This window comes from Glossina fuscipes, unplaced genomic scaffold (assembly GCF_014805625.2).
Source record: "Glossina fuscipes isolate IAEA_lab_2018 unplaced genomic scaffold, Yale_Gfus_2 221, whole genome shotgun sequence".
Taxonomy (NCBI): Eukaryota; Metazoa; Arthropoda; class Insecta; order Diptera; family Glossinidae; genus Glossina; species Glossina fuscipes.
Genome location: NW_023998564.1, coordinates 3,498,667 through 3,517,208, shown reverse-complemented (window position 1 = coordinate 3,517,208; position 18,542 = coordinate 3,498,667). Strand labels below are relative to the sequence as shown.

Here is an 18,542-nt window from a genome sequence, read left to right as displayed (position 1 = left end):
CTTTTGCTGTGTATGCTTTATATTTACATTTGAGTTCGTTTGTTATTTATGAGTGACTGACTATTCTTGGATGCAAATATTTATGTATTTTGACATAATTATAAATTGCAATTGACATAAATATTGGAAGATGGAAATATTTTTATGGACACATGCACATGTATATTCTACGTGATGTTAATGGTAATTGAAATGATATGTGTACGCGCAAATACTAACATTTTGTGATATTTTAATTACGCAATCGTGCGATGAGTTTTAATAATTAATGATAATGTTGCAAACAGTAACCAAAAGACTTGTACATTTAATTGGACATTACTTTACTTTGAAAATTTACTTAAATAATAAATGTTGTCAGAGAAAATAATTTCTTATTTCATTCAAAATAAATAGGTTTTAAGGTTTTGGTCGACGCTGTCGTATACATTCCTTTTTCCTTCCTAAGGAATTTTTATTATTTTACTACCATTTAGACTTTCAATTTCTCGAAGCCTATTTACTGAGGGAATAATTCACAGAACAGTCTTCTAAATTTTGCAAGCATCTAATAATTAAAATTTGTGGTCTGATTACGGCAATCAAAGCGACAAAAAAGGTCTATTGGAAGATACTCTAAAACAGCCGTTCTGCACTAAAACTACGGCTCAAAAAGAAAAAAAACAAGTAAGAAAATTATATTCGATCGCGTCCGAATCTTTTACACCCATCACCGTTATCCACAAAAAAACAAAAAAGTAAAAGAACTAAATTTTTTTTGTATAATACAAGTGGGCGCGGTTGGTTTTTTTTATTTTCAAAATGAACACGTTTATCTTTATTTCGTTAGCTGAGGAATGTTTACCACAGATACTGCACAGTTGGACAGACATACAAATGGACGTACGAATAGACTGGTATGCTTAGATGCGGTCCAAATTTGAAACTGGCCAAGATTTTATATACTTTATGGGGTTTTTAAAACTTGTTTTTGCGTGTTCTAAGGGTATTAAAAAAAATTAAATTTTGATGCACTGTAATGTTGGATAGGCGTGGTTAATTTATCCATTTTTGTAAACGTCCTACAGCATCTCCCATATATTACGCGTTCAAATTTTTACATTTATCTGCCATAATTTATGAGTAATGAACAAAAAACCAATTTTTTATTTACCTTTGAAAAACAGAGGTGTTCTCAGCTAACGTGGCACTGAAAAATGTTTACAACGGGTATTGCACAGACGAACAGACGGACATGATCAAATCGATTTAGAATTGCTTCTGATCAAGAATATATAGATATACTCTCTGGGGTATCTGATGCTTTCTTTCGGACGTTGGAAACGTTTTGACGAAATGGACATACCCTCCATCTTTCGGTGATGGATATAATAATGTTAAATACGCACACCATTTCTCTTAATAGAATTGATCACATAAAGACTTTTGCAAAATTAAGCCATATATGGGAAGTAGTCGAAAAAATGATTCGAATCATTTTCAATGGCTTTCGTCCTTGGGCCAAAACATATGTACCAAACTTCATGAAAACATCAAAATTGTGGGCAATAAGTTGAACGTAGAAAAACAAAACTGGCAGACAGGCAGATGGACTGATAACCTTAAATTGATTTAAAAACTTATTCTGAATCGGTACAATAAAAGCTGGGTCTATCTAAAATCCAGGTGCAAGTTGTACACATCCGAGCACACCTTTGCCAGAAGTGGTGCAGGGCATAAAAAATTACGTTAAGGAAATTATCAATTTCCATATTCCTCCATCATTTCAGCATCGTTGCATATGAAGAGTATATTGTGACCTTACATGGTAAATGGGATTCATTGGTTCAGAAGTTGGCAATTTTTGCATTAGGCACCGTGGCGAACACAACCTTGCGTACTCTTCGCATTTTGTTTAGTGAAGTCGAACCACATCTATGAGGGCACACGACTCAAACTATGTTTGGGAACTTGACGGTTTCCATCGGCACATTATTCTTAGTGAATGACACAATCAATAAACAAATTGTTGCATTTGATGGATCCAGCAAAAGGAGATCATATTTTTAATGTAATCACAATCAGAAACCTTGTATGTTTATATGTAGAATCTGGATCAGGTTTAAGCCGATTTTTTTTTTTTTTCAACAAACGATCGTAACCGTTAGTAACGTTAAGCGTTTTTTTAAGTTTTTAGAAGTAATTGGGTCTCTCTTTGACAAAATCATAAAGCATCAAAGGTTGATGAAAACATCGTAAGCCTTAAAATTGAGTTAGATGAGCGACATCCTTAATAAGAAAAGACTTTAGTTTATATCCAGAAACAAAAACTATGCAGGAGGAAGTGCAGAGAACAGAAATATAAATTTTTAAATTGCGCTCTTTACAAAAAAATTACAATTGTAGGAGATTTGTAAAGTTCAAGGGGGACTTTTTCCATGAAAGAAGATCTCATTATGTTTATGAAGTATTTATTAAAATCATTCCAACGTAAGAAGGTACATGATCCTTCTGAGGACTCGTAACATTAACTTTACTTATGAAATTTTGAAATAAGGTTTGCTAAAAACCTAGCACTCTTTAAAAAACGGGTAAAAGTTGTGCCAAATCATATGAAAAAATACTGTAAGAAAATTTATATGATTTACGAAATTTATGATACGATATGCAATTGCTATAGTAGCTGAAGCCGAAGTAATAGATTTTTGCTTCATCTTGTAATCATAAGTCGTGCGTTAGGTAACATAAACTTCAGCTAGAGTTGAATATTACGTATTGATTATTCTCAATGTTGGGATTGATCATAATCATTGCTACACTTAGTATACTCAACTAGCGTAAAAAGGTTTTTGAATTTTTGAGTTTCCATCCTTCGTTTCATTATAGTTTGCACTTGCGATACAATGATATATTAAGTTTGTAGGGATGTATACAATACCCAGAAGGACCTGCGATAGATCCAGCTTTTGTCATACTAATCGACTCGAAATCACTTTCTGAGAGGATCTAACCACGTGTGTTCGTCTTGTTTTCTTGTGTTTGATACGGTAACGACTTTTCGCCCAAGGGCGAATGGAATTGATATGGTTCGAATCACTTTCTCAAGTACTTATCATATAACGCCTTATTTTGAAAATTCCTTTAGGCTGGTGTAGAAGATTTAATAGCGAGCCCTGTCGTATAATTGTTTCTTTAATTGTTTTATTTGTAAAAGCAGCATAGACGACTATTGTGTTTACATGAGCTCTGAGCAAACAAGGAAATCGGAATTCATTTCTATATACCCAAAGGGGATTTCAACTATCCCAATGTCATACAAATTGATTGAATAGATGAGATCGATTTGGAATTAAAAGCACTTTTGACTCTTATGGACAAATTTGGTGAAGTTATTTTTGCGCTGTTGCACAAAACATATTGCACTCAATCTAAACTTTCTTCTTTCTTTACATTTCATTGAGTGAGGAGAACATGTGATAAGAAATAAAATTGAAATAAATGATTGAACACTTATGCAATATAATTTTTTTTATGACATATATTCTTTGTGCACCGCTTAACGCCAAATTCCTGCGTTAGCATTGTCTTCGTAAAATTCTCTCTTTTTTGTTTTTGCTTACCAATAAGATAGCTACTTGGTATTTTGTACCTTTATATATATGTATAAAGAAATGTTCGTTAACATGGACACGGAGTCCCTTTTATAATACATACGTTATGTTACATGTGACATGATAGTGCTATAAATTTGGCAGGTGTTATAATGATAACGGTAATGGTAACGATCAGCCGTTATGACATGATGGCAATGACAACGTGATGATGTGTAACCGTTAACGAAGTATTCGTCAAAACATTGGCAAACAACAACGTTAAGTGAACATAAAGCCATATAAGGAAATATAAAACGAAAGCACTTTACGATCATTCGTGTACACAAAATATAAGTTTAACTGAAGTTAAAACTTATTTATCGCTAACACTAACATCAGTTATGTATTATTTGTTTTTTTTTTTTTTGGGCGCATTAACAATGCTCGTCGTCATCTGCTTACATTATATGTACGTGTTTAGTGAAAAACCAAACCAAACTAAACGAAACGAGATCAAATCGAACTAAATTTAATCAAAACAATTGAAAATATTCTAAGACACCAAACTGCGAACACAAAAAAGAAAGACTATGCAACAAATTTACCTCGACATTTGAGACCTTTGTGTGTTATGCCATGCAATAGCGAACCGCAATGATCGCAAAACATCGGAGACAGGAACGTTACGCTTTGCCATTTGTGGGGCATCTGATGGGCCTGAGGATAGTTGAGAAAACTAATGGAAAATTAACAGACATTTTTTCTTCTCGCTTAGTTTTTGTAGCGATTTTTATTTTTTACTTTTTTAATGCGGTTTTTCTAAATGGATTTTATTTTTTGCTGAAATTGTTTTTGTTGTTGGCGTATAAGCTCGAACGAAAAACATATTTTAAGGTAAATGATAACAATTTATTTTGATTTATATTGATATTTGAAAAAATTAAAAAAAAAAACATTTCTTAACATATTCTTAGGCTTTTAAAAACTATATAACTTATAGTTCAATTAATTACATCGCTTATAAGATTAAACTAAAATTTTTAAAAACCTTACACCGCTCGTGGTATATTAAGTTTGTGGGGATGTATGCAACACCAAAAAGGACTTAAGATAGAGTCATATTTTCTTGTCTGAATGGATGTAAACTTGTCTGCCGTCTATCCATCTCTCCAACTTATTTCAAAATCATTTTTTAAAACGAGCTAAGCTTGTCTGTCCGTCTGCCCGTCTAATGTCTCTCCAGTTTTCCATGAAATTTGGACGAAAGTTATTTCAAATGGCTTGAATCGGCTACTTCCCGTATAATGTTTTATTGTAAAAGGTCGTTCCATAAGTAGCTGTATTAAGCGAAGTGGTGTAGGATACTTAGGGATAGACTGTGGCCACTTTAGTGCTTTTGCTTGTTTATAGATGTTATTTTTCCCACAGTCCACAGATTGTATACCAAAAAAGAGATTTTTTCTCTCGTGCATATAGACAACCAGCAATGTGATAACTTGTACGCAATATTACAACGTGTCCATATACCTTCCATAATAGTATTATTATTATTATTATTATTGTTTATGAAGCTTTTAACACTGTTTTAAAACAAACTAAAATCATTCTATTATATTGATTGTATGCTAGCTTCTAAACGAAGAAGCTTTAAAAACATTCGACTTTAAGACAACACCCCGACGTAGTTAGGTAGAGTCATATCCATCAATGCGATCTTCGCGGTTTCAAACCCCTACTACAGTGAATGGTCGTTAAGTAAAGGAATAATACTTATCGATTAAGTACACCATCGCACTAAGCTATGGCCCCTCCATGCCTACCTGTTTCTCTCCCTTTGCTCCTCTTCGATCTCTTTGACATGTAACTGTTTACTTGTAAATGGCAGCAAAAGTATTCGTAAAACTCATAAAATATTGAAACGAATCCAATTAAATAATTCTATTTCATTGAATTCACTTTCTAATAAGTCGAACTTGTCAATAAATCAAATATCAAATGCGAGAATAAATCTTTGTTATAAGGCAAGAAGATTGACGGCACATATATATCTACTAAAACCTCATAATATTAAAACCAAATCATCCGCCTGGGTGGCCGAGTAGGCAAGAGTCTCGACTAGCAACTCATAGATCGTGAGTTCAAATCTCAAGTGCGATAGAGTTTTTAATAAAGGCCGATAGCCTTAGATGCTAGTGCTTTTAAGAGTTTAGTCTTAGAATTTATTTCTCTGGCGAAATTAATAATAATAATAATAATAATAATAAAACCAAATCAATATTTGAGTCGTACAGCATCTTATATGTAGGACTTATATAGCGTTGTCTAATTTGTAGTCTGGATTCGACTTTCGTTAACTAACCACTAAATGTTTAGCAATAATAAAAAATATTTCTTTAGTAGTCGTATGCACCTTTGCTTCACTAATAAGACTCATTTTTTGGTTGGCGGATAGGCCAACAAGCAAAACTGTCGCATTTGTGACAGTGAAAATTCAACAAGCAACTGTCGAAAATGCGTTGCATTCTTAAAATGTGACTGTATGCAGTTGCGTTTCATCTGAACGTGGTGGACGAAGGTGTAACACAAATCTTCATCGCTGATTGTTTTCGGTACATGAGTATCAATTGTTTTCTGCGTTAAATTGAGCGCGAATTGCTCTGTACGCCTACATTCTGTTTATGGGAATTGATCACTGGACTTTCTTTTGCGAGGTCATGTAAACGATTAAGTTTGTATGAATAATCCTCACTCTCGTGATGCTTTGAAGACGAACGTGCGCCCAGTTATAATATGTCCCGTCTGGGGCTTTTGTCAAATGGTGTTCTCTGCAGATGACTGCAAGATCTAAACAATATATTGAAAAAAAAAAAAAAACTGATGCCAATCTCAAAAAGAAATCTGTTTTCTTTTGGAAACGCAAAATAAACGACGCTTTAGAAATTCTAATAATGAAGACGAACTTGGAATCTAGCCATTGAATTTGAAGAAGTTATGTTAAGCGTTTCTTTTTCCGTTATTGTTAGGCATTGATGTCGAGTCGATTTCTACATTCAATTTATTCCAACTAGTTCCCCCACTTAAAAGGCGGGATTTGATACATGTTTACTAAGAAAGAATACTTGCTTCAATCTTCTATTGTGCAAGTACCGTTTATATCAAAGAGAGATGCAATAAGTTTTCAATGACGCACTTCGTGATCCCTACAAAGGAATGATAAAGATTTGTTGCTTTATGTATAGTGTAATAAAAATCTTTTGTAAGTAAAAAAACAATATTACTTGTTTTGCCTCTACCTTTGCTACTGCTTTAAAAATTGAACTTACGCTTCATCAAAGGCATGAAATTTATATTTTTATTATTAGTCTGAAAGCATATTATTTCTAAATTACTTTAAATAATAGTAAGCCTGAAGATATTATCATGGCTTTGTGATCAATTATTCATATTTTACTACCCTTTTGCGATTGCGAAGTAATTGAAAATGAAATTTTCACTCGCTTGTGAATGTTAAAAACAAAGTAGCAAAATTTTGATTAGTGTTCTTGGTACAAGTTTAAGTTAAAAAAGAAAGTAATATAAAAATTTAATTTCTTTACGGTACATATACAAGTAGATATGTATAACAATTGGACAATAAAATAAATCAAAAAAAAAAATGTATGCTGAGCTTGCCAAATAATTTGGAAATTTTTATTGTTGTTTTTCTTAATTTTTTGTTTTCACTCTTATTTATTTATATTATGTAAATTTTCACTTGTTGGCTTTCTTGTAGTAAATGATTGATTTTATATCCTTTATACGAAAGAAAACGTAATAAAACGCCAATTGTGTTGTTGATAAGCTATTGTGAAAATTATTATTTTCCTAGAATCTTTCAAATGCTGTGTGCACGTTTACATGGATGTGTACACATTGCATGACAATTCATTTTATTATTTGTTTTTTATTCCTATTTGCGTACTTGGTATATGTTTATCAATGATTGTACTTAAGTACACTAGGCACTTAGTGCGTTAGTGACATAAATGTTTAACCTGTTTTTTTATCTTTTTTTTTTTTTTTAGAATATGACTTTAGTAAATTTTGGATCCCACATTAAAATTTTAAATCGATTATATTTTCAAGTAGAATTACAATTTTTATTGTCTATATTGGTGTGGATTTTACTTTGTGCCCGTATACCCCACAACACGCTCGGTTTCTCATTTCTGTTACAGCAGCCAAAGAGATAAAAGATCTCAAACAAAATTTTGTGTTTGACTTTACTGATAGGGATATTTTTTTTTATTTACGGATAGGGGATGGCAGGCTCAGCTTAGTCGACATCCCCGAACGACGGATAGGACCACTGTCTTCGATGACTTTTCGAACGTTTAGGGACAATAAAAGCAAATGGAATACAGGTAGGGACGGATGAGTGGCCCTATTGGCCCAAGGATGGCTGCAGTAACATCTCTCGCGTATTTTATCGAATAAAATAACTACGAGTTGGAAGGAAATACGAAGATCCAAAACTTTTGTGTATATAAATTTCCTGGAAAGGTACTTCCTGGGAAACTCTAAAAAAGAAGACTCATTCAAGCTTTCTTCGATTTAGCTTCTAACTCTTCAATGGAATCAAAACAGTGTTCTTGAAGAGGTCTTCGGACCAATGCGGGGTGAGATGGCTCAATACCGTCAGAGCAAAATCAAGGGCTGTCCTTCTGTAATTTTGGCTTCTTTTTGCGAATAGCTTCACGCAAACGACGCATAACATTTGAATAATATTCCTTGTTAACAGTTTGCCCAGGCGGAAGGAATACGTAATACGTATCACAGCGAATCAAAATCTTGTAACGTCTGCTTTATTTTCGACCGTCTTTGCTGGGGGGTTTTTGGTCTTGGCTCATCTTTTGCATTTGATATTTGCCCGAATGATCGGTTGTTTCCGGGTCGTGTGCATAGATCCAAGTATTATCTTCTGTGTGAAAATGTGTTTTATAACCGATTAATGGTCAGAATATATTTCTTAAAATATTATTGAACGCTCCTTTTCAACTGCCAATGACAAGCTACGTTAGATGCTAATCGATGGTTTCTGGGCACAAAAATATTTCATTTCTTTGATTGGTAGAGGTTGATGGTTGCTCGACACGCCCTGAGCCTCTAACACTTTCTCGACCATCTTTGAACAATTTATACCACTTGTAAACATTTTTTTTCAACAAATTTTATTTCAAGCTCATATTTACTACAAGCTCTTTGCTCAAAAAATCACAAGAAAAATCTTTTACGTCGCATTAAATGAAGCACGGATGAAACATTCAATACGTTCATAATGTGAAATTTGACACAGATATCCGCCACAATGCTACCAATTTAACAAAAGAAAAGTATTTCTGATATTCAACATATTCAAGTTGAACATTGAAGATACTGTATTTACGTATTAGCTACATATTTATATATTTCCAATCATTTTGATATTCTTGTCTAAGCGTATCATTTCGATAGTCTGCTTACGTTTTATGCGTTTTTGGAGCTCTCATGCCAGCAGATTGATGCCGAACACTAAAATTTGGCACAAACGATCAAGTTTGTAGTTTCATTTACATTTGCTTGCAGTTAATAAGACTGCGTGTCAAATATTTCGCATAGTTTACATAGCTTAAAAATTTTTCCAGTATGCGAGTCGTTTCACAATTATAATCGGGTAATTAAGCTTATAAACTGTTAAAATGTTTCTAAAAAACCTATCTTAAATACGAAGCTATTGCCAAGATGCACTTACAAATTACTCAAGCTAATTAATCTTTGTTTAAAAAGGCTGCTAACAGCTCTAAGACTTGTTGAGATATTGTTCCAACAACGAGTGTAGCGCGCAAAGAATGATTTGTGACTATTGTCGCGCATTTTTATCTAAAAAATGAATTTTGTTATGAAAAGTTTAAAGTTACTTTAAGTTGCAAATACTCATAAAAACCTGCAGTTTCTGACGTCTTTATGATGCTTTACGGAGATTCGCTGCTGGTGATTCGCTATTTCACTTTAATTTGTGTGGACACTATTGACATCACTATCAGTCCTAACTTCAAAAACCACCCTTAACTATTCTTGGTAATTAGCGAATTGAGATTTTCCGATATCATAGTCAATAAATGTTGACATTTTCAGACACATTTTGAAATTATTTCAATTTTCTTGATTGTTTGTGTGACACACATGTATATTTTCAGATTTAAATCTTTGAATTAAACATCAAAACTTGCTTTCAATTTTCCTCCCACAGGGAAAATCTGAAAAGAATATTATTTGTGCAATAGCCTTTAAGCAAATCGTGTATGTGCAGGAGACATTTATTTCCGTCTTCATTTTTTGATTTTAATTTTAATAAATATCTCTCTCTGATAGTTATGAATATATAGATGCCCGTATACGTCTATGCCACTTCGCTTCATACAGTTATTTACAAAGTCATAATCACTTGTTATGTTGGAAGCGGTTGAAAAAGTGCTTCGATTCGAACCATTTGCAATAGCGGTCGTCCTTGGACCAAAACACGTCGGCGTATGTTTGAACAAAACATAGCGACAATTACGACCTGTAGATAGAACACAACATATAAAATTAATACATGGATATGTGGGCAGAGAAATGCGGCTGAATTGATCAGTATAATGAAATGTCTCTGCTCCTTTTTCGTGTTGCGTACGTCTGCAAAAAATTAATATACCTTCGCAGCACATGTGGTATAGGGTACAAAAATTGTTTATTTCTTATTTCGTCGAAAAATCCCTACTTAAAATAAATACACTATGTGTTTCTAAATCTAATTTTTTTTTTTTTTTCAATTCCTTTACAAAGCGTTGGAGCAGGCGTTAAAAACACTATAAACTATATAAACTCTTGGTCAGTTTCAAATCTGTATGTAACACCTGAGGTCAACATTCCCCGCGTTAACAGCAATAAAAACTTTTATTTCTATACTATATGTGGTCGTATAGCACATGTACAAAAATAGGCCACACCTACTTAATATTAAGGATTCATTTCATTCTTCTGTCAAAGCGTTTGCACCACCTAGAAAGAACCTTTAGAGACCCCTATAACGTCGACATATGATTGATCGAATCTGAACCGTTCTAGACATGAATATCAGTCCGTCTGTACTCCTGTTCGGAGATATTTGCTTTACGCACAGGGTGTAAAGTTTCTTTTTCCAAAAATAGAAAAAAAGCAGGATATCAATTTTTGACTTTTTTTAGTCTCTTTGCAATCACGACGACGGGTACAACAGACTAGATTGCAACCGAATATAATTTTCTTAGTAATTTTCTTTTTTTGCCCAAAGATCTAATGTTCAATTGACTAAAATAAACTTGAAAAGCAAAAAAAAGGTAAGAAAATCAAGTTCGGTTGAGACCAAATCTTTTATAATTATCACCGTTATCCTAAAACAGACAAAAGAAGTAAAAGAACATAATTTTCATGTTCTATAGTATGGAATGGGCTCAGTTGATTGCTTCTATTTTCAAAATAAATGTTTCTGTCGTACAGTCTAGGCGTTGTGGATGTTCCCTTTAAAAAGCTTAAGTGAATTCCAATTTCTTTTGCAAATTTGTAGGCCATATCTTCATATTCGCTAACAGGAGCCAGTTACCACAAATACTACAAAGTTGCGCCAACAGGCAGATGTGTACGTTTAGGTGTTTTCTATGGTCGGAACTGGCCAAGAATTTGTATACTTTCTGTGTTTTTTAAAGGTTATTTCTGCGCTTTATAATGGTATTCTAAAAGAAATTAAATTTTGATACACCGTAATACTGGATAGGCGTTTACCATTTTTGTATATAAATAGCACAGCATCGCCCATAGAATAAGCTTTCAAATTTTTGAGTAATGACCAAAAAGGCAACTTTTAATTCCTTTTGAAAAACAGGGGTTTCCTCATCTTATATGGTGCTGTAGGCGTGTCCTTCGACCGATTTGATCCATTTTCATCAAGCTGCGTGCAAAAACTTCCAATGTTGAAGTCCATTGCTTCATTTTTGCGGCCCGGCGAACATTTATAACAAACATTACACAGACGGACCGCCGGACATCCTTAAATCGATTTAGGATTTGATGCTGATGAAGAATATATATACTTTGTAGGGTCTCTGATACTTCCTTCTGGTCATTGCAAGCGTTTTCATCAAATAAATACACCCCTTATCCTTCGGTGAAGGGTATAATAAATAAAAGAAAAAGACTTTTTTCAATTAACTTTTATTTAAATGAACTAAATGGCATAAAATTAATTTTGTGTCAGTCACTTTTATGCTGTTATATATGAAATGTTGCAACGTTTACAAAAAAATCAAATTTTCTCTACGTTAAAATGTTTAGTGCGTTCCAAGCTTTTATGCACAGTCACGTAAAAGCCACAAAATTTACTTATTTATTGTATATATATTGTATTTCACTTAAATAAAGACCAAAGAAATTATGTAATCTAAAATGAAAACAAAATTTTGGATTTGAAGGTCAAGCTTTACTATTCCCTTTCTATAAATAAAGATGGGAAAGGTACCGACTCGGCCGCTAGATGGGTTCGCTTATTTCCTAAGAGACCAATATGAGTCGGTGCTTTAAAAATTTTAATTTTGTCTCTGTAAGTGACAATTGTTTTTGTTTTACTCTACACCGCTAATCATACACAGATCTATTAAGTTTGTGCGGATGGAAGCAACACATAGAAGGACTACAGGTGGACACATGTGTTATTATGCTGACGGATTCGCAATCATCTTTTGTATTGACTCAAGTTTGCCTATCCGTATGGTTACCGCTATTTTAAATTTATAGAAGAATTCACTATACTACGTTGTATTGTCATCGAAACTACACCTGTTTGCAAAATTTCGACATGATCGGGCGGAGAGAAATGATAAATATAACGATTGGCATTTTCCGCACTGTCAACAAATCTAATAATGACCACAATTTTCTGTTCATTTCTGCAAGTGCTCCATTATTCCAGAACTTTGCATCTATTATTTACAATCCCTACAATGACCTTAATCGACTTTGAGCAGCATATGCTTGCCCGACGATATATATATATATATTAGTTTGGGGAAAAAGAAATCCATTGTTTTTATATGAACTTCAGGACTATATTTAACATGCTTCGGATTGTCCGATTTGGGTCAAATATGCACCGTTTTGTTGTACGGTTTGTTGCCATTTTAAAGGTATCTTCAAAATGCCTCTCTCATAGAAGTCCTGGTCTCTATTTGCAAAAAACTCTAGTAGTCGATTTTCACAATCCTCCCTAGATTCCAATTTTTTATCATTAAAGAAATTTTGCAATGTAAGAAAAAGATGATAATCGCTTGGTGCTAAGTCCGGACTGTATGGCGAATGCATTAAAACTTCCCAACCAACCTCCCGAAGTTTCTGGCGAGTCACTGTAGATGTGTGTGGCCTAGCGTTGTCCTGGTGGAACACGACACCTCTCCTGTTGGCCAATTCTGGCCGTTTCTGGTCAATCGCTATCTTCAAACGGTCCAGTTCTTGACAGTAGAGATCAGAATTTAGCGTTTGGCCATATGGAAGCAACTCATAATAAATAATCCCCTTCCAGTCCCACCAAATGCATAGCAAAACCTTCCTGGCCGTTAGTCCTGGTTTGACCACCGTTTGAGGTGCTTCACCGCTCTTTGACCACGATCGTTTTCGCACAGGGTTATCGTATGTGATCCATTTCTCATCTCCAGTCACCATCCGTTTAAGAAATGGGTCTATCTCATTCCGTTTGGCCAAGGCTTCGCAGATGGAAATTCGATCCATCATGTTTTTTTCTGTTAATTGGTGTGGCACCCAAACATCGAGCTTCTTTTTGAATCCAGCTTTGTGCAAATGGTTTAATACTGTTTTATGGTCGATTTTTAGCTCCTGGGCGATGTTACGACTGCTAACATGCCGGTCAACTTCGATCATTTCTCCGATTTTATCGACATTTTCGACGACCGGCCTCTACGGAATCTACGAAATCAAAATTGCACATAATTGGCTGTTACAGTATCGGAACCATAAACACCATTCACAATTTTAGCCGCCTGGCTTGCATTTTCGCCTTTGTCAAAGAAAAACTGTAAAATGTACCGAATTTTCTCTTTGTTCACTTCCATTTTTAACACGCTGTAACTCACAACTGAATGCACCAAACAAATAACAGCAAAAGAATTTTTTTTACTGCGAAATGTCACCTTTCCAACGAGCATAAATCTGAAATTGTTTGATCGATACTTTTCGAGAAATCTATCAGTGCAGCCATCTACCGAAAAAATAGTGGATTTCTTTTTCCCCAAACTAATATATACATATATAAATATGTTCGCTTTAAGACGACTCTTTGCTTCCCATTACTATTCTTATTTTAAGTTATTCGTGAAGCAGCCGACAAAAGCGTTTGCTGCAATATTTATAAAAGCCTGCTCAATAAAGATATTTTTACCAATTTGAGTAAAACAACGTTTTGAAAATGTCATTCCGCTTTGAAGACTTTTCGGTGTTTTTCCTACAAAGATCTAAATCTTTTCAGTTTTCGCTTTTTTACCTTGAAAGATTTCAGGCGCCGGTTTATGATTGTAAGAAGTGAGAACCTAAAACTGTGAATTTTTATACTTATACCACGTTTGGTCCAAGAGTAAGACAGACAATGAGTCAATGATTGAATAGCTACCAAACCAATATCGTTCGTTCGCCGCGGTATCGTCATATAGCCAGAAGGATTGGCAAAATATTCGGATAATAATAGGGATTGCATAAATTTTTCTCAACACATGCTCTTTTCAAGGAAAAAATGATCAAAATACAAAATTTTTAAAATATTTTGATAAAGTTTTGTGTTTTGGGTTAAAAACAAACGCTATTGAAAATGGTTCAGATCGAACACGTGCCACGTAACATACTTTTGAAAAGGGCGGATCCCGATCTACTGCCGTACTTTTATTATCTTACGAAAAATCTCTCGATCGTAAATTTGCTGTCGAGTAAATTATTCAAATTTCGATTGAGTTCACTTCGCTATCGGCAGCTATAGATCCGTCAAGGTTTCCCACAAAAAAGGTAATTAAACGTAGAATAAAGCATACGACCAAAAAAGTATATTGTACGACCAGAAAAGTATACTGTACGACCAAAAAAGTATATTGTACGACCAGAAAGTATAGCATACGAAAATTTTTACAGCTTATTACTTGCTGGCAATACCACGTAAGTATGTTTGCTCGTGCTATGTAAGCAGAACAAGGTGCCAACATACACACATACATGCATACATACGTATATCTACTCCACAAGCAAACACAAACGACACATTTGCATTATCTATAAGTATAAAAACATTGTTGCACAGTACGTAGAGAGATAGAAGGAGAAGTAGAAGACGAAGAAGAAGAAGAAGAAAAAGCTGGTAACTCACATACATGTATGTACAACAGAGAGGTGAAAATGAATGCCTTCGTAAGCACATTAATTATACAAATTAGGTGAATACAAATAACTCTCGGGAATTTAAGCGCACTTATGCAAAATACTCTAGAAAATTATCTAAGAAAAAATAATAATAACAATACGTTAATTAAAAAACGTTGTACAGAGAGCGAAGTAAAAACTAATTTTTTTAAAATTGTTCATACATTCATTTCATACATACTTTCATTCATTCATTTTGCATTTTCCAAAAAAAAAAAAAAAACCAAAGTTCGGTTAGAGAAAAAGGAAATTTTTGACAACGCTTGAGATAGAGAGACAATGTGTTAAAACATTTACAGGTTAAGTTCAAAAGGGGATTTTAGTTAGTAACGTAGTTAGTAAAGCAGACGATGGGAAGTATTGTAGAAGTTTAGAATAGATTTTGTTGTTGTGTAGTAGTTTTTGATGGCAAAAAAGTTTTGTTATGAACTTTACCTGAGCATTTTAGACCTTGGTGATAAATGCCATAGAGTAGCGAACCACAATGATCGCAGAAAGTTGGTCCTGCGTATGTGAATGGTTCAAAATGATGTACGGTTTTGGGTGAATCCTTTCAATGTATTTTATTATTTTTTTTTTATGTGTTTTTTTAAATTTATTTTGTGAGTAAAGTTTTCAATTCAATACAATTGAATTTGAGTTCGTGGTAGTAGTTGTTGATACATTGACGCGCGTTTTTCATTTATAAAATAATCATATTATTGACATGTTTTATTTTTGTTGTTTTCGAAGGTCGTTATATATGAACGTATAGGGTTTTGTTTTTTTATATTTTTTTTATATTTTTTTTTCGTTTTTTTTTTAATTTAATGAGATTTGTATTTTTTTTATATATTTATATTTAGATAAAATCCAAAAAAAAGTTTGAAATCAAAAAATAAAAAAGAAAACGAGCAAGTAAACAAACAAATCATAACCAATTATATAAATGGTGTTATTATTGTTATTATTGTAGAAAGAAGCATAAAAATGAATGTCTAGTTAGACGTTTCGCAAATTGCTATAAAATACAAATGTAATCCAAATGTAAACAGAAAAATGTGAAAACTCTATTACTATATATCATGCTATAAAAGTTTGCCCTGCGCAGGTAATTTTAGGCAAAACTAACTGTTTTTCTTTTTTTTTACATAAATCTATACCACATATGAATTTTTTGAATCTGTGTGTTCTGTTAAAGAAAATTTATATTAAAAAAATTCATTTTCTCTTCCCTGTATTTTATTATATTTGCCTTCTTAGCTGCTATTGCTTTTGTATGATCTAAAAAAGATTGTTTTTTATATCCACGTCTAAGGATCACTCTATAAAGTATATATAAGCGTGCCTGCCTGTCTGTTCGTCTTTGTAATGTCTTTGTAAAATACTTTCGTGTTCGTAAGAATGGAGACAACGGCTTCAAATTTGGAAGAAGTTCTTGCGCGTAGATTGATATTGAAAATTATCCAAATTTGCAAGTGGCATGCCCATAGTGCAATATTAAGTGAGAACACTTCATTTTCTTTTTGCTCTTTACTTTGAATTCACAACAGATATGACGATAATAATTTGCAGATTTATGGAAAATAGGAAAAATCGACTACACCCACGTAAAATTATACAGTATCGACATTTAGTTCTTCTAACGAAACGTTTGCAACATCCTCATCCCACTTTTGAATCTATCTAGGCATATTTGTCTGCCCGCACGTTCGTCTTCGTGTACGTTGGTTTATTTTCTTGTAGTAAACGTCGTTCTGAACTCAAAAATGAACACATCGGCTTCTAATTCGACATGAATATTGCGGTTGCAAGCAGATCAATATTGAAAACGTACTAAAGCGGTCAGAGGATGTGCTCACAGTACAGGGATATGTATGAACATTCTTTTCAAAAGGAAAAAAAAAAAATGAGTATTTTGCTCATTACTCATAAATTGCAACAATAAACGCTTTTATGTTCTCTTTCAATATGAAAGTTTTGGATGTAGAAGATTCGGCCATAGGAGAATATAGTTTTTTTACTTAATTTTTTTTTTTTTTTTAAACACGATTTTTGTGAACTACGTCCCCGTAAAGTAAAGCAAAGCAGAAACATTTTCAAACTTACTTTTGCTATTTTTTATCTTTAATCTTTAGTTTTCCTTATTCTAAATTTAAATAATAACATTCTATTAAAAAAAAAACACTCTCCAAAAAAGAATAAAATTGTTTATGTGTTTAATAAAAAAACTTACGGAATCGATTCCTTTGTCTTTGCCTGGACATTTAAATGTAACGTACTCATGACAACGTTTATGAACCACATAAGAACACACTGTCATAGAATAATAGAAAAAGGAAAAACGAAAGAAAGAAAAAGTTTATATTTTTATTATTTAAAAAAAGCAGGAAAATTTTTGTTGACAAGATGTCTTTCCACCAAATGTTGTCTCCCGTAGCTGGAGCGTTGATTGCGAGTGCCAAGTTTCTTTATTTACCTTGACATTGAAAACCTTGTTTGCCAAAACCCCTGCAAAATAAAAATAAACAATAATTCTTTTTTGTTCTCTTTTGAATGAATAAAATCTAGTTAAAACTATGCTAATTTTGTTGAATGCCTGTAAACAGAAGTAAGATTTAGTTTTGAGTAAAGTTATAAATTGAAAAATAATATTTTGATGAGCAAGAAGTAAGGAGAGATCGTTTAAATTGAGCATTAGTTTGTTTACAATATTTTATTATAAGATAGAGCGATTGTATATATCCTATGTTATACATTTCAAATCTATGGGATTGTTACATTTTTCAGGCTTCCGTAGAACATTTTAAAAAAAGTCGCGATTCTTAACTACTCGGCTAGCTTTGCGACTAGGGCGGCTTTTTATTGATGTCGCTGGTGGTACACAGATGCGAGTGAGAACTGAGATGGACTCACCTTTCATTATTCAGAATCACTTCCGGAATCGTTTAAGCTTCTCTGGCCGTCTGTCTGCCTACCCCCTCCTGTGTTTTTGCGTCGAACATACGGATTGTAATTTTTCTAAAGGTTGGATAAAAATCAGCAACTTAAAAATCAACTTATTTGAAACTTTAATTTAAAAGCTTTAAAATTTAAGATTTAGTTCTGCGATAACTATAGCCATCAACTTTGCTGAACTTTGAATTTAATCCGGAAAATCAGAATCTTTGTATGGAAAATAAAGCCTTATTGCATGCAAATGGTAAAAGTTATTTGATTTGAAGTATTGCTTGCCGCTGCCTATGCATTTTTCCCACTTGCCTGATAAATTCTGGATGCCTTGCCCAAAAACGCTGTTGCTTTGTTAAGGTAAATCAGTCAGTGAGCCATTTTCGCACATTTCTTGAGAACTAAAGGAATGCAATCAAGTAGTAATCAGAAGGGCTTCCGTTTGATAAGTAAATGACAGGTGCTATCATTTCACAGTTGAATCTTTCCAGTAGATAGATGAGAGGATGTGATGTAAAAAATGACCTTATGATACGTTTT

The 18,542-nt window shown here is 33.3% G+C and overlaps 1 protein-coding gene across 8 annotated transcripts in view; it reads right to left on the bottom strand.

The window, feature by feature from the left end:
• LOC119642219 (protein kinase C, brain isozyme) overlaps positions 1-18,542 on the bottom strand; it is an 89,559-nt gene that overhangs the window by 15,698 nt on the left and 55,319 nt on the right. For 2 of the 8 annotated variants that reach the window (XM_038041263.1, XM_038041265.1), the window contains 3 exons: positions 17,533-17,564; positions 17,290-17,369; positions 15,510-15,624 (listed from right to left, as the gene is read on the bottom strand). In XM_038041263.1, the coding sequence (XP_037897191.1) occupies positions 15,510-15,624; positions 17,290-17,369; positions 17,533-17,564 (227 nt within the window). Of the gene's footprint in view, positions 1-4,177; positions 4,309-15,509; positions 15,625-17,289; positions 17,570-18,542 lie in introns of those variants that run through there. The other 6 variants (XM_038041264.1, XM_038041266.1, XM_038041267.1 and 3 more) reach the window with 4 other exon arrangements.